The sequence below is a fragment of the Bombus impatiens genome, unplaced genomic scaffold (assembly GCF_000188095.3).
Source record: "Bombus impatiens unplaced genomic scaffold, BIMP_2.2 scf_0549, whole genome shotgun sequence".
In the NCBI taxonomy this organism is placed as follows: domain Eukaryota; kingdom Metazoa; phylum Arthropoda; class Insecta; order Hymenoptera; family Apidae; genus Bombus; species Bombus impatiens.
The window spans coordinates 177,113-192,986 of NT_176968.1; the positions used below are offsets into that span (position 1 = coordinate 177,113).

General features: G+C 37.7%; 1 protein-coding gene across 6 annotated transcripts in view; it reads right to left on the reverse strand.

Moving 5' to 3' along the window:
• LOC100742437 (probable Na(+)/H(+) antiporter nhx-9) overlaps positions 1-15,874 on the reverse strand; it is a 41,217-nt gene that overhangs the window by 11,241 nt on the left and 14,102 nt on the right. For all 6 annotated transcript variants that reach the window (XM_033322077.1, XM_024369330.2, XM_012388553.3 and 3 more), the window contains 6 exons: positions 14,379-14,596; positions 11,742-11,944; positions 4,705-4,794; positions 3,075-3,145; positions 1,933-2,148; positions 753-888 (listed from right to left, as the gene is read on the reverse strand). In XM_033322077.1, coding sequence (XP_033177968.1) covers positions 753-888; positions 1,933-2,148; positions 3,075-3,145; positions 4,705-4,794; positions 11,742-11,944; positions 14,379-14,596 — 934 coding nt within the window. The remainder of the gene's footprint in view (positions 1-752; positions 889-1,932; positions 2,149-3,074; positions 3,146-4,704; positions 4,795-11,741; positions 11,945-14,378; positions 14,597-15,874) is intronic.

Genomic DNA, 15,874 nt, shown 5'->3' on the forward strand with positions numbered 1-15,874 from the left:
TAACGTCAATCGAGACAACGATCTACAGTGAGATCCGTTGTAACGAGACGCGATAAAGTGCGCGCGTACCGAGCGAAAATTCAAAGTCGATTTTCTCGAGAACAAAGCCTCGAACGAAACATTTTTATTCTATATTTTCGATTTCTTTTTTCGCGTAGAATCACCCCCTTTCCGCTTGTACCACCAGTTACCAATCACCCTGTATATGAAATTTTAATGTTCATCTCAAGTATTAATATTCCGTTTCACGAAAATTATAAACAACTATGAAATTTTTATTTCTAAACGCGAGAAGAACGAAATGAAATTCAGACTATCTAAATTCTGACGTGGCTAACGTTGAAAAATAACAATAGAAATTCCCAATACAATTTATTCTATTCATTTTGTCTTATGCTCGGCTTTCTCGAAAAGCTTCGCAATTGACGAAGACTAAGTCTTCCGGAATCTGAAACTTTCGAAGCTGCAATTTTCTCAAATTGCAGGATCTCGCCACTCGTACCACTTGTCTTTTAAGTCTCGCATAATACCATTACGTAATATAACTAAAGGATAAAATCGACAGCTGAAGTTCCAAGCAGCGATACGATTATCCTTCGAAGAAAAAAAATCAGTCCTCGTCAGCAAGGTTTTCAGAGACGTGCATACACGATATGTACCATATATATATATATATGGTATATATATATATATATATATATACACACACACACATAAAAATTTGAATACTCAGCAAAAAGTGTGTTTCTTACCCTCTTGTATGGCTTGCAAAGTTCTTCGGCCAATAGGTGGTGGATCCTGGCGTCCGTCAAGTCCTTCTTGGAAGGGTTGTACTCCAGTTCTTGGAGATCAATATTCCAGCCCGCTTCAAGCTGGCTGCAACTCGGACTGGAAGGAGAAAGAACGAGACTACATTTTTATGACGGGCTGCCACTTCAAGATCGATACTGTGTTTCGAGGAGGGTCCACCGTTCAATCGAGATACAATGCAGACTTATCTTCGGTTATGCTCCTTGGCCAGGGTGTATCCGTATACTCACCCCGTGGTGAGTCATGCAGGCAGTCATCGACACCCTACGGCGTTTTGTAACGCTGCAGCATATAACAGGACATTGGCACCGGATGGAAAGATACTTCGCGTCGTGTCCTTTCCATCTCACCGATGTGACGGGACTTTTACAATAATAGAAATTGCTTCTCCTGTTTCTTTTTCGTTAACAGTGTTGTCGACGATAAAAGTATGAAAGTGTATAAAGCTTCTACCGAAGAGATTAAAACGAAAGGTATAAGACAATGTACGTAATGCAAGGAAGAAAAGAAACTTTCATCTATGTTTTACAAGACATTCGAAGGTACTACATTGTAAAGGTACGAAGGTTGCACGACCGATTGATCATAATTTAAACGAAATAGTCGATAAGAAAGCGATATTTTTACGATCAACCAGAATGTACGTCTCTATATTTGATACTTTTCCGTTAATACGATGAATAGGATTTTTACGGTAATAGAAATTACTTGTTTAACCGGTTTCCAGGTTGACAAGTAAGAAAATCAAATCGTCGCGTGTCTTGATTCATAAAAAGATGTTAAAGGTAAAAAGGAATATTTTAACTCCATTGTCAATTTTTTGTGACACCGAACTAACGGAAACAAAGCGTTGGACTGCGAGGTGGATGGAGCTCAAAGAAATTTCGTTCGCAACGATTTCTTCTGTTTCACCGGGAAAACTTTCCTCGATAATTAATACATTTTCACCAGGGAGACAAAGGGATGGCGTACACATCTGTTACGATCAAAGAAGCATTCATCGTGCTCCTTATTGTGCAAGTAAACAGGTCAGGTACGAACGAAGATAACTCAGTGTGCCAACGATTGGGAAGAATGGAAAGAGAAACGAAGAGTGGAGGGAAGAAAAGAACGAAGCCCTACCTTCCATTGAACTGTCCTGTGTTGCTATAGTTGCGGAATATCGCGGACATGCTTTCAGTTCCGCTGATATTGCCGATGGTGGACGCGTTCCTTCTAATGTAATCCAAAGCGTCTTTCATCGCGAGTTTCGAGTACGTTTCCAATATTTTCGGTTCCGCGCCACAGTGATCCCTCACTAGGTACGGACGAACGAATTTATTATCGAACCGCTTGAATCTGTGAAACAAAAGAAAGAAACAAGATGACGAAACGAGGAACGAATATTTAAAGATGAAATGTCAGATTACGAGATCAAAGAATTAATAAATTAAAAAAAATCATTCTCAAAGTACGTCGTTAATATAGATATGTTGGAGTTTGATTTTTACGATATTTCTCAAAATAGGGTCGTTTCTCTTCTACTTGGAATTTAAAATGAATATGTCACAGTAATTGTGGAATCTCGATTATCGGAACGTCATTTTGAAATTATTCTAAATATTTAGGAAGTAAATATATAAGAAATTCTTTTCACGTTTCCGAAAAAGATTAGGAAACTTCTTGTCCATCGTGAAACCGTAGTAAATAATTTATGATGGTGAATGTACTCTGGTGATCAGGATCATCTGCATCCCGCATCACCATCTTCAACAACTCGTGAGTCATCCTACTAGGGGAGAGAAAAGTCAATAAACTTTGTTCGTGTTTTTCAACGTATGAGAAGAATCAGTGGCCGAAAGAACGCAAACGCCAGAGAAAATGTTATCTTCGATGTTAACGAACGTTAAACGCTAGTTTGTTGCATGATAAATGTCATTTTTCAACAACATCTTATATTACGGTTACTTTATGACGAAAAAAACATTCCACGGTTATTTTCATTCGTAACTCGTATGTTTGTAAAAGACTACGGTCTATCGTTTCATTCGACGACTTAACGATATTTTGAAAACAGTTTACAAAGATGTTCGACTTGACGAGCGTCGATTCGGTTAAATCGTTTCAAAACACGGAAAAAGAAGGCCAGATTTTACTTTGAAATTGAAATCAATCGAGCCGGTGCTTACTTTGAATTACGGCAATAAAAAGCGTAATTTCATGTTATTCTTTAGCCTGCAATGATATTCGTTATACAACGTAATATATTCAGAAATTATGCATACTTGTCTCGAACATGGTAATTGCCGTGCTTGCCCAAAATGTCCTCGACCCCAGCCATCACGTGGTCCATTATCTGTAAAACGGAGATGCCATTTTCCTTTACTCCGCCGGATTTATCACGCGCTTGTTATTTTCCCTTATCCAGCAAGATATTTCAACACCGGTTTACGAAAACATTCCCACATTTGTCCACATTTTCTGTTATACGAAACATTCTGAAAGTTCATCAACACCGTAACAACATCCAACTATCGTCGTTATATTGGCAAAATTTTAAACGATTCTGAAAATGTGTACATTTAGTTACAACACAATTGGTACGAGCGTGCATTTTCCACAGATAAGAAGAATTATTAAACGAGTAATTATCTACGATATTTCTTAGTTTCCGTATTCGGTTAAAGTCGAAAAGAACGACCTTGGACGGGGAAAAAAATCATTAATCACGATATTCGCCAAAGAACTTTTTCCTCGTACATCTTCCTGACATAGCGGACAAGATTTTTTTTTTTTTTTGGAAGAATTTTACGATCAATTCTCATCGAGAATTATAAGTGAATTATTTCGTATGTTTGATTCTAGCTGAATCTAATGTTTAAATCTAGAGGATAATGTCTTTTTAGCCCACGGATCTGATCCGTCGTGTCAAGTAATTGAGTAACCGATGAGTTTTGGTGGTTGTTAACTCTTGCGTTATATCTGTTACTGAATTTGGATATATCTCAAGGTCGCGATGTATCGTTTCGTTGGTAACATACCAAGGTGCATCTATTAAGGATCTTCAAGTTTTCGATTGAAATTTCTCTATTGGAATTACTCGCTGTTCCCCATAGTTGGATCCCATAGGTCCAAACAGGTTTTAATATTGCCTTATATAGCATTATTTTACTCTGCACGCTCAAGTTGGAACGTCTGCCAGTGAGCCAGTAGAATTTTTTAAATTTTGATTCAAGTTGTTTGGATTTATCTACGATGTGTCGTTTCCATGTCATTCCTCTGTCCACTATCGTGTCCAGATATCTGACTGAACTTTCGTTTGGAATAGGAATATCATTTATGGTCACCTGTGTACAGGATTCGCGGCGGTAGCGGACAAGATGAACGAAAAATCCTGTATACTATCGGACTAGCTTCAAATTTTGCCAATACGTACGATCATTACAGCGCCAATGAAATTTCAAAATACTTCGCATTAACGCGCACGGTATACGCGTAAAAATTTATTACGAATACTACGCGTGGCAAAGGTAAAACGAAGCGTAGGAAATTGCTCTTTTCCTGCAGCAGCGTTCGTTTACGAAAATATGGCTACCGGTGAAAATCAGTGCAGTCTTCTCGTACACATCGGCCAACGAACGATTATTGATTTTCCCGTGTATCGTGGCTCGCTGCTCTTTCTTAATATTTGCACGAACGATAAGGGCGTATAACCACGCGTCCTCTATAATTTATACAACGCGCCGCTCTTCGTTCGCCACTCTGTTTCCCCGACGCAACGTACTCTCTCGCTACTTTTTTATTAAGCCATCGATCGCAAAGCGTGGCACTTCGCTCGTTATGGCTGATCACCGGTCTCGGACGTTTCTTTTTTTCCAGGCAAATACAAATAGTAGAAGACAACGAACAACTTACCCGTTCGTGGATCCTCTCGTTCATGGTAGGTTTCTTCTTCTCTGCCCGTTTCACGTTCAGGATTTTTACGAGCGGCTTGATCGTGATTCCCTGGAAATAGAATTTCTCATAGTGGATCTTTCTCTAATAGACTCGTTGTAAAATTCACTCATTGACACAAAGAGCGATATTAAATTGTCGGTTGGCAAATGCAGATTAGATTAGGTCGAGCTAGAATTTAGACCGATACTGTTTGTCAGCGAGATATCGATTCGAAGGTTGAGCGATTGGTATACTTTACGTAGAATTATAAAATGATAAAGAGGAAGTTTGAAGGTAACATACCATTTTCATTACGTTATTGTAACGCGATGGATAGGTCGAAGATAGAGTAGATCGAAAAATGATATTTTAAGCGCCGAATATAAAATATTCAGGTGACTGGATACTACTGTAACTGATTGTAAGTGTATACGAGTATCAGGTAGACGATCTACACGTAGAAACAGAAAAAGAACATCAGAAAGAAGATTTAAATTTAGGGATATCGCGGAAGAATATTAGATTCAAATGTGCGGCTCTAAACGACGAAATTTAAATGCAGAAAGAGAACACTAATGTTAAATTGAAGATTCAAATGTAGAAATAGAAGAAGAACGGTGATTTTTGTATTGCGCCCAATTGTACCTATTTCTGTGATATCTTCTTGTGGTTGCAATTACAAATTTAAATCGCCAAATATTTTATCGCGCAATTATGCGTATTACTTTAGACACGTTTTCAGAGAATTTGAATACACCGCCAGATGCGATATTACACCGATGGCTGATTAACCCCTGACACTGCTATGTGACTCGACGTCAGTTTTTATCTCAGCAGCTCCTTTGTCGAGTCCCACTCGACATTCTTTCAGGCCCACCTTTCTTGCTAAACGCGCGAAAGAAAAGCAGGATTGCGTCCTGGAAATTGTTTCGAGAAATATCGTACACTTAAAAATTAGAAAATACAACGATGGCGTGAATAAAACTGGTATTTAAGCGAATTTCTTTCTTCCTTTGTTTATTTAAATTGTCTTAGTTTTTAGTTAAAGTAAATTTCGAATGAAACACTTAAGAGCGTTGGGAGCTGCTGGTAACGAAATGGAAATAAAATTCCGAGTGCAAAGGGTTAAAGGGTCGTCGTTTAACTGGCAGGGTGGAGTCGAAATAACCCTCGCCATATCTTTTTAGTATTCCCAATGTATTATAGTTATCCGCTCGCGACGCGTTATTTCTATTTAAAGGAAGATAAAATTAGGAATCATGATTTATTATAATATAACAAGCTTTTATATCTACGAATCTATTCACATAATTAGCAAGGAAATGAATAGTTGCGAGTCTAACTTTAAATTAATCGTTCAATCCGTCTATTTAATATTTAGATTCCAATATTTGCATATTATCGATATTTATACATCGTGCATGGTGGTATTCGTGCTTCCACAGTTAACAGTTGACGTTACTTTCCATTGATTTACAGTGGCGAACGAAAGGAAGTTTAACGAGTAAACGTCACTGAATTACAAAATGGAATAACGTTTAACGAAAGCAACGAATAAATATAATATATTTAGGGCGTTCCATGTAAAAATAATCACCTAAATATTATCATTATGTTACGACGATACAATCAAGATATCAAAGGAAAACACGCTGCAAAGATTATTATTACCCAAGGGTTGTTTCTTTCGGAAGCTTTCAAAGTCCCTGAAGACTTCTCGCACATATTTGAGTGCATCTCTTTTTCTTGCATATTCTACGTCGCGTTAAAATGCATGCAGAGACGTATAGTGACACGAATTATAGAGCAAATATTCCTGAAATAACATATGTACCTTTTACAAATGTCAATAAACTTTCTAATCGTAATCGATCACCATACTAATACTTTCTTGTAGCAAATTTACTTTTTTTTATAAATGAGTGAACTTTCTTTTATCCGCCATTGTCTATGGAATACTCTTCCGTCGATCTTTCATGCGAATTGTCCTTAGAATCTTGGCAGTTAAACCAAGTTCACGCGTATTCGAAAAACTTGCAAATTCGATTTTCTCGGAAATGAAGCTCCGTATGACGAAACTTTTGTCTAGATCTTTCACTTAATTCTATACGAGCAACCACCCTCGTGTCACAATTTTTCATACACCTTGTATATAGAATTTAAACGCGTGCAGCGTGCCTTTTTGTTAGCTGCGTTATAAATACGCGATCGACGATGACCTTTCTCTATGTCGATGCTCATCGATTGCCTGGCTCTATTATAAATCTGCGCTACTAAAGCATAGTGATTGCGCGTATTATATTCGAACGCATTATAGGTCGGTACGAATTGACAGGCGGTTCTTTACTCCGGTGGATCACGGGGAAGAAGGTTTAAAAAGTTTAAAAGGTGAAAGATGCAGGAAGATTATCAGAGGGAAGATATCGAAGATTAACGAGAGACTTGTAATTCAGGGATATGAATTTCATTCGATATTCCATCGTTAATTTTATTCTATACAAAGTTGTTGTTGGAAAAGTTTGGAAAATTTTTCAAGATTAGGCTATTTATTAGAAACTTCTGCGAAAGAAGTAGATGATGTATTTAGATAAATGTTTCTATTTGTCAGATATTGGACATTAAATGGAATAATCGACGAAGAAAGGAATTGACCGTATTGGTCGATGGAGAAGAGTTGACAATCGATCGAGGTGTCCATATTTATCTGCCATAAATACCATTTCTTTATTAAATACATTATTTATTCTGATTTTTACGTAAATTTCTTTAATGGGAAGAAACACAGTACATATTAAGAAATAGAAGAAGTTTTGGGAAATATTTGTATTTGAGTAAATTAATTTAAACGAAGAGATAACTCGATACGAATAATTGTAATATAGAGATCGTATTTTTGCGCGTGTTTTGGGACAAAAATATCGCGAGACTGGGTGGGAAAATCCAATGCAATTTATTAACACTTCGTACATAGTTATTCGCTTTAATTTCGTCGAATTTCTTCGCTGATGAATTAAATCGAGTTTAAAAGAAGCGTGGCCAAATAGAATAGCGATGTAATTAAACTGCAACGGTTAAAGCGCCTCGAGCAAAAAACGACTAGATAGAAAAACATGCTCCTTTCATCCTGAAGGCGCGTCCTGTTTGCGACCTCCGCGGAACTACCGCTCTGGGCCTCCATTAAGTCTAGAAACACCATCGACTTTGTCGTGCAGTCGATCGGAAATTCGATATCGACGGCATGCTCCGCGATATCCGGCACGATCCTTTTGCATAGCGCGATAACTTACACGAGAAATGCCGGAGACATTGTAAAATTTCTAAGGTAACGCTGGAGAAGACATCGTCGAATTTCTTGCACATACAATGGCGGACAAAAGAACGTCTCGCTTACAGTAGGCGTAGAAAGTATTTGTCTAATGATCGGTTACGTCTAAAATTTTGTCATTAGGTTCATCATGCGATATTTCTGAAAAACATATGTTATACTAAATGCCAAGATAAATAATAAAATACAGAATGTAATTGTTTCGTTTACAGCTTCGTTCTCGAGAAGATCGAAGATTCGTCAGGTATACAGACAGAAGAAAGTTTATAAGATAAGAAGTACAGGAAGAGAGCATAATTTTAATTTTGACAAATTTCCAAGCTTCCAGCGATCTCCTCCCTTCGGCTCGTACCTTGATTTTCGATGTACCCTTTGTATACATGCGTGCACACATGTAGTATAAAAGAAAAACAAAAAAGGAATTTCCTCCACGTGGTATGTTCACGCATATATCGATATTATGATAGGAAATATTATAACGCTCAATTATTTTATATTAATATTGATATTATAATGATCAGTTAAGTCTAAAATTTTGCCATTAGGTTTATCATGCGATATTTCTGAAAAACATATGTTATACTAAATGCCAAGATAAATAATAAAATACAGAATGTAATTGTTTCGTTTACAGCTTCGTTCTCGAGAAGATCGAAGATTCGTCAGGTATACAGACAGAAGAAAGTTTATAAGATAAGAAGTACAGGAAGAGAGCATAATTTTAATTTTGACAAATTTCCAAGCTTCCAGCGATCTCCTCCCTTCGGATCGTACCTTGATTTTCGATGTATCCTATGTATACATGCGTGCACACATGCAGTATAAAAGAAAAAAAGGGAATTTCCTCCACGTGGTATGTTCACGCATACACCGATATTACGATCGGATATATTATAACGCAGTATGTTTGCGTTCACTAGACGGTGTGCAGTGATCGTCGTAAAGTCGCACGAGTCGAGCAAAACTCGACAGTTCGATAGTAGTTGTCTGTAATGACAAAATGACCGAGACAAGTAGCGAATGTTCGCGTATTTCCCGGTTAACGCGTATACTTAGTAGTACAAACTGTGATAACAGGTTCCAGCGTATGAATTCCCATACGTCGCATCGCTGCTAGCCTTTTACGGAACGTTATTTAGGTAGTTTCCACGAGCAACGATCAAATCGAATATAAATGTTTCAGCTACGTTTGTATATTTCCTTTCATTCTTTCCATATATCTTGGTTTAGTGAAATAAAGGAAATTGTGTTCTTTCCTTCGTATAATCTTCTTCTATTTTTAATAAATGTCTTGGAATAATTTATATATGAGTTCTTTCTCTGGTCGAATATCTATGAATATTTTAGATAGCACTAATTTTAGAAATTAGTATGATTAATGCTGAAAGACGAAGAAATTTCATTTCGTCTTACGTAACTTTATTTCCTGAACGTTTTTTTTTTTCTTTTTTTATCTAAACCGCTTTTTAATTTTACAAACGAGAAGAGACCTTAAAAGCTGTCATCTTAAATACTTAGAGGTAAAAGCCATTTAAGTTTCTTCTTCCTTGGAACCTTTTAACCTGCGTGCTCCAATAATTATTAATGCCGGAACCTTCCAGAGTTTCGAAAAATCATTCATTTCCGAGAAACTTTGGTCCACCTATCGATATACCCGGTATATTAGAATCAAAGGGAATCGAGAAAATTCGTAAGAATGGCTTCGGCCCAGCCGAGCCAATGAATGGTTCTCGAGTCTGAATCAACATTTCTCAAAGTTTACTTCTCACGAACAACGGGCTCTCGGGGTGAAATGTTGATTTAGAGGTAGGGGGTGTTCCTACTATCGCGTCGTTCTGTCCTGAATCGAGCAACCTTTCTTTATTGTTATCTCTTCGTATGGCACAGGTAGGGTGGGTTATTTGTGTCACCCAAGCTACAACATCTTAAAAATCAATCTTGAACTTTGCAAAGGAATAACAAAGCTCGCGATATTATAAAATACTACTAGCTTTTAACATATTAAGGAAAGAACGAGAAAATTTGAATGAGAGAGGAGCCTATTGTATAAGAATTAATAAAATAACAAAGTAATGTACACAAGCTACTGGATTACGATAATTACAAGTGAGAATATTAAAATTAGTTAATCAGATTTCTCTTCTCCCGACAAGCAGAAATTATATCTCGTAGAAAATTATGGCTGTCGAGCTGCCAACGTACGGGGTATATTTCACTGTTTATTATGTCATTAACGATTAACTCTGTTTTCAAATATAAATCGCTTGTAAATTCTTCGTAGCTGAAATTTTACGAGGCGAACTATTTTTTCGTCAAATTCAACGTGACTGGAATATCCTGCCGAGTTAAATAACTCCACGGAATAACTTCGTATTAAAACGTAACATAACGAAAACACATTCGAGCGTACCGTGCGTTAGATTACGGTAAAGTTTAATTTAAAGTTTTACGCAAATGATACGAGACCACGCGGGAAAGTAACGTTGAACCTCATTGGTTCAAACAACTGTTGTCTACGAAACAATTCTGGGATGTATTGGGACAATCCAAACGAAAGACGCAAAAAGGAGAGGCAGCATGAAGTTATAATGGCAAACGTAAAAGCAAGCATAACCGAGGCCGTAGTACTCGATGGAAACTGCGCGTAACAATGCTCGCAACGGAGATGAAAAGAACGTAATGCACAAATCTCAACTATTTGCTTAAATGTCTTCTTTTAAGGCAAATATCCGTGAAAAGTTCGCCGAGTTATTCCACCACTCGAAACACAAGAAAACGCTCTGACTCGAACTCGAAGGCTCGCTTGCTTCCATCCTTTCTATTTAATTTCCCAACTCTGACAATATCTAAGGGCTTAGAATGACGTTAACAGCGTCATTTCGTCACGCGTAGTATAGTTAATTGTAAAGACTACCTCTGAATTAAGAGATTTCGTGATATTTAACGTTACAAAGCGGTTGCGGGATTTTAATATTGTAATCATTGACGGTCAGAGGGAAACCTGAAGAGTATGGAAATATCAGTATTACCAGTAATACTTGGTCGTATCGCTAGCTTATTGTTAATAACGTTGATATCTGTAGTAATAAAAGCAAATACGATAACGATCGCGATTTATCTTCCTCGTGAATGTTCGATCGATCGTTCTTTCTATTAAAGAAATTTTGTTCGCCATCTGACACGAGCAGATATTAAGTATTTAATTCCAGATATTTCTATATTATTTGTATCGAATGGTAACTTTGTTTCAAAGCTATAGACGTGGGACGAATTTTTACTAAATACGCGTTTTAATTAAAAACGGGTAGCTGGAATAGTAAAAGTGACTTTTAAACTAATTACGTTTCCTTTATCGAAAATTTGAAAAAAGTATCGATATAAATTTCGTTGTAATATTTTTTTACTAAAAGAAATAATTAATCGATCTTCTCGATTTTGCTGATATCCATCTATGAATCCATATTAAGCTATTCGTATACTCTATATTTTATTCGAAAGTAGTTTATAATCTGTAAAAATGAATTATTCCCTTTTATTTTTCTAACAGGCCAGATTAACCATAGTCTCTAATATTATGGCAGTCGAGATACGAATTGTTTGCCGAGGCATAAACCGTAATATTTGATTTCCCTCGGTCTATTCGTTATCGTACTGCGAGGTTACTTGATTGATCGTGTTATCGTTGTCTTACCTGTATGAACACCGTGAAGTAGATGACTGCTATCGTAGTGGTGACGAACATTGGCTGCAAGGACACGTGCTTTGGGTCGATCAGCAGGACCAGAGCAAACGCTACAGCACCTCGTAAGCCACCGTAAGACATCACGAACTTCTCCACCTTGTTCAGCTTGTGCAGTCGAAATTGATTAGCCAAGGCTGTCAGTAAGATCACGCCTGAAATTCGATTTCAGTCTGACTCAATGCGTTTGCCCATTTCGTCGCTGATAATCCTCTACAGATCTGACTCAAAAGCTAATCACGTGTCTATTTATACGTCGTGAGTTCTACGTCTGTTTCCAATAATTATTAACTTGTACACTTTGACGTAACACCGGAAGAAAGCTATGTTTAACCGTAGGAAAGAGAAAATTTCTATTTACGATAATTGTCTTTGGCGCGTAAAGAATTTTGTCTTCGTATCGTTGCATCCGTGAATGAAAAAATTTGCATCCAAAAAATTTCTCTTCGTATCTCGCGCGTCAACGAAGAAACGCAGTTAATTGGAATTTTTTCGACGATCAAAAAAATTTCCGTGCAAAGAAATCATTAATTTCCAATTTGTACGTAACGTCGCAACTACGAGCAATTGCAAGCCCTTTCTGTAAATGGGAAATATATTCGCGATAAATACAAATTTCCATTTTCCAGCCGACAACGAAGGCCTGTGATTAGTCGTAATGGAAAAGGGAAAAGAAAATTTCTATTTACAACAATTAGTTGTTCGCACTTTTTTAGTCGACGTATACACTGTGATCGAATATATTTTTAATCGAAATAGACGTTAGTTCCCATTTCTTATAGGACAACGAAAATCTGTATTTAATTGCAACGTTTTTTAAAGAACGAGCAGTAGCTTACATACTTTATCCGGGAATAAAAAGCTGCGGTTAATCGCATCTTTTATTTCGCAAAATAAAAAAAAGAAGAGTCAAGAGGGAAAAGGAAATACCGGGCTGTAGATGATGGAAAGCAGAATATTGCCAAGGTATATCTATAGAGACAGCGATGAATTTTTTAAGTGTCGCCGCTGGCTGACGATTTGGCGATAAACCGTCGATGGAACAGGAAGCCGTAAGCTCGTGACAGTAATCCGTGATGTAAACTGCCGGTTGTGGAAGGAGCTAGACGAATCTCGTTAAGTGTCTTTCGATATATTTCGCGTCTTAAGGGAAGGGATAGATCAGAAAAATTCGTGCTTCTTCAAGATTATTCTCTCCGTTTGTCTAATGGCCAATATCAATTTTCGGGATTGGCTATTTGGATAATCGAGATTGCGGGCAACGGAGATAAATTATTATACATAGGGGTTGTAACATACAATTTTATATTTCCTAATTTTTTAACTTTTTCTATCTTCCAACTACTCTTTTCGCTTCATTTTTTAATCTATTAACCTTCCGCGAGATACTGGTACATTTAAAATGCTCTTGAATCTTCCGTCTGATCTAATGACCAAAAATGATGTCGATTATTTTTCTCAAGCTTTTTCAACTATTTCTTAACGTTATTCGTCTCGTGTATCATCTTCGCGCGTCTAATTTCCTCTACGATAAATACGAGAATAAAATTCTTTCCAAAAAGTAATTTTTAACACCATTTTATAAGCATAATAAAATAATACGATAAGAAGAGACGTTGTACTATGATCCTGAACTTTGTGATCTCTTAAGAGGTTAATACACCAGATGAGCGATCATCCACCTAAAACAGGGCACCGTCCGAAGCACATATTCCACCCTAATCTTCGCTCCTTCTGCCATCCAAATTACACCAGAAAACAAGAAACAATGCTTAGTTTCATGCCAAGTTTCCCTCCAGTCCGGATCGATATTCCGCAAAAAGACAAATAGCAAAACACGAGAAACGCTTTATTCTTGGCACGGCCGCGTAACCATTCTCTAAGTAAGTGACACTCGATAAGCCATGATCGGTTTAGCTTAAGACTCCTTTATCTCTTGATAGCATTAACAACTTTCTCTATCTCTCTTTCTCTTTCTGTCTGTGTCAAATTCGAATCGTGCAGCTCGATAGCTGGAGTCACGTGACCAGATTACTGTCGCGAGAGTTAGGCACATACACGACACGAAGATTCGTAACGAGAGCTAAGAAAGGTTCGACTGGAGAGTTCATTTTTTTACCACGTATAATAACTCGACGAATATTTTCTCGAAAGATCTTTCGTCTTTCTCGGGAACGAATTGCTCCAACCAACTTTTACGGGCTTTTAAAGTACTAGAACGCGTTGACTGCCACGTGAATTTGATGTATTTTGCCCTGTGAGCCGCAAAAACGTTGAAATATATTATTGTGCGAAAAGTTTCTTTCGTTTCTAAAAAGTTTCTAAAAAGAAGGATAGCAAAAATATTTGTTGTTTCGCTCGTACAGAGCTTCGAAAATCTCCCGAAATTCATGCCTCTAGACCAGAATACCCCCTTAAGTTTAGACCGCCATAAATAATAACGAGATTCTATCGGTATATTTGGCGAACAGAGGCGGATAGAAGTGAAAAATATGTCGCAATACGTTCGTGAGCGTATCTTACAACTTATATTCTACCCTTGTGTGTGGTCATCGTATAGGATACAGCATCGACCTTGACATTACTCACCAACGATTCGATAAACCGAGCAGAATACGATGGTCATGACGACGAACCACGTGTTCCAGTCGTGACGGTTGTTCACCGTAGCGACTCCGAGGAACATAAATATGATGGTTTCCGAGCTGCTTGACAACATCTTCATCGTGTATTTGACGGTTGTGTGCGATTTGTGCGAGATATTCGCCTCCACGTAATTCTTCATTGTGATGCCGCAGAAGGTGATCCTACGACATACAGAGGTCACGGTTAATCGACGAGGGTGGACGACACGTAGAGGGGTGGTTCGAGAGACGTTAGGATAGCCGCGTATCGATCGCCATTCGGCCAGTTTCCCAAACGTCGTCGAAATTAATTCGAACGTATACGATCCGAGGGGTTTACGAAATCGACGGGCTACGGCCCAATGACGTCGATTCGATTTACGACAGGGACGTGACCGCTCCACAACCCCTGCAAATTCGTGCCTACGTCTGTCTACGTACATTTAGATGGCTCGTAGACTGGATCTGCGAATCGTTCGCTAAATTGGGCTAAGGGAATTTAGGAGTTTGATTTTCGAATTTGCAAGTTTCGAGTCTTCTATTACAGTTGTCATCTTACGTTTCTGATCTGTCGGCGCGGTTTGGCAGAACGGGCAACATTTTCAGCAATTTTTGTAGTAATAAACTTTATGATTACTTCATATTATTTCATTATGTTCTCCGTTACGGCAAAAACAAACTTAAACTGCGATAATATCCACCGAGACAACGATCTACAGTGAGATCCGTTGTAACGAGACGCGATAAAGTGCACGCGTACCGAGCCTAAATTCAAAGTCGATTTTCTCGAAAACAAAGCGTCGAACGAACAATTTTTATTCTATATTTTCGACTTCTTTTTTCGCGTAGAATCACCCCCTTTCCGCTTGTACCACCAGTTACCAACCACCCTGTAGAATTAACACCATAGAGAATTGTTTAGTTTGCTCCATTTCTTTCTTTTTTTTGGAGTACAGAATACGTTGTTTCGTATCGAGTTCAATCGAAATACATTAAGATCGATGGGTTATTGGCTACAAAAATACAAAGATATAATCCAATCGTGAATAATAATAGGTTATCGAATATGAATTAGTTGGAACGAAACGTCGAAAGTAATTTAGAAGGCGAAGGTTTCGTTCTTTTCGCGGTATGATAAATAATACGTACAATCGACATTGATTACATCCGATCAATTCTCGATTGATCTAAAACGGTCTGAAGGACTAGTAGCATCATTAAAATTCTAGTCAAGAATTCTTGATCATATTTTCCCCGGAGCAAAATTGAAAGAAAGAAGAAAAGAATAAAAAGTCGTAAAAGCAGTTAAACGAACGATTCTCGTCGAATTCGCTTCGCTGTCCAAATATTCGCACGTCTTAAACGTTTTTAAATAAACAAACCGTCGGTTTGTAATCGTATCACGACCATCGGTCGTATATTCAAAAGCCGTCTGTTTGTCAATCAAGCACAAAAGGAGGC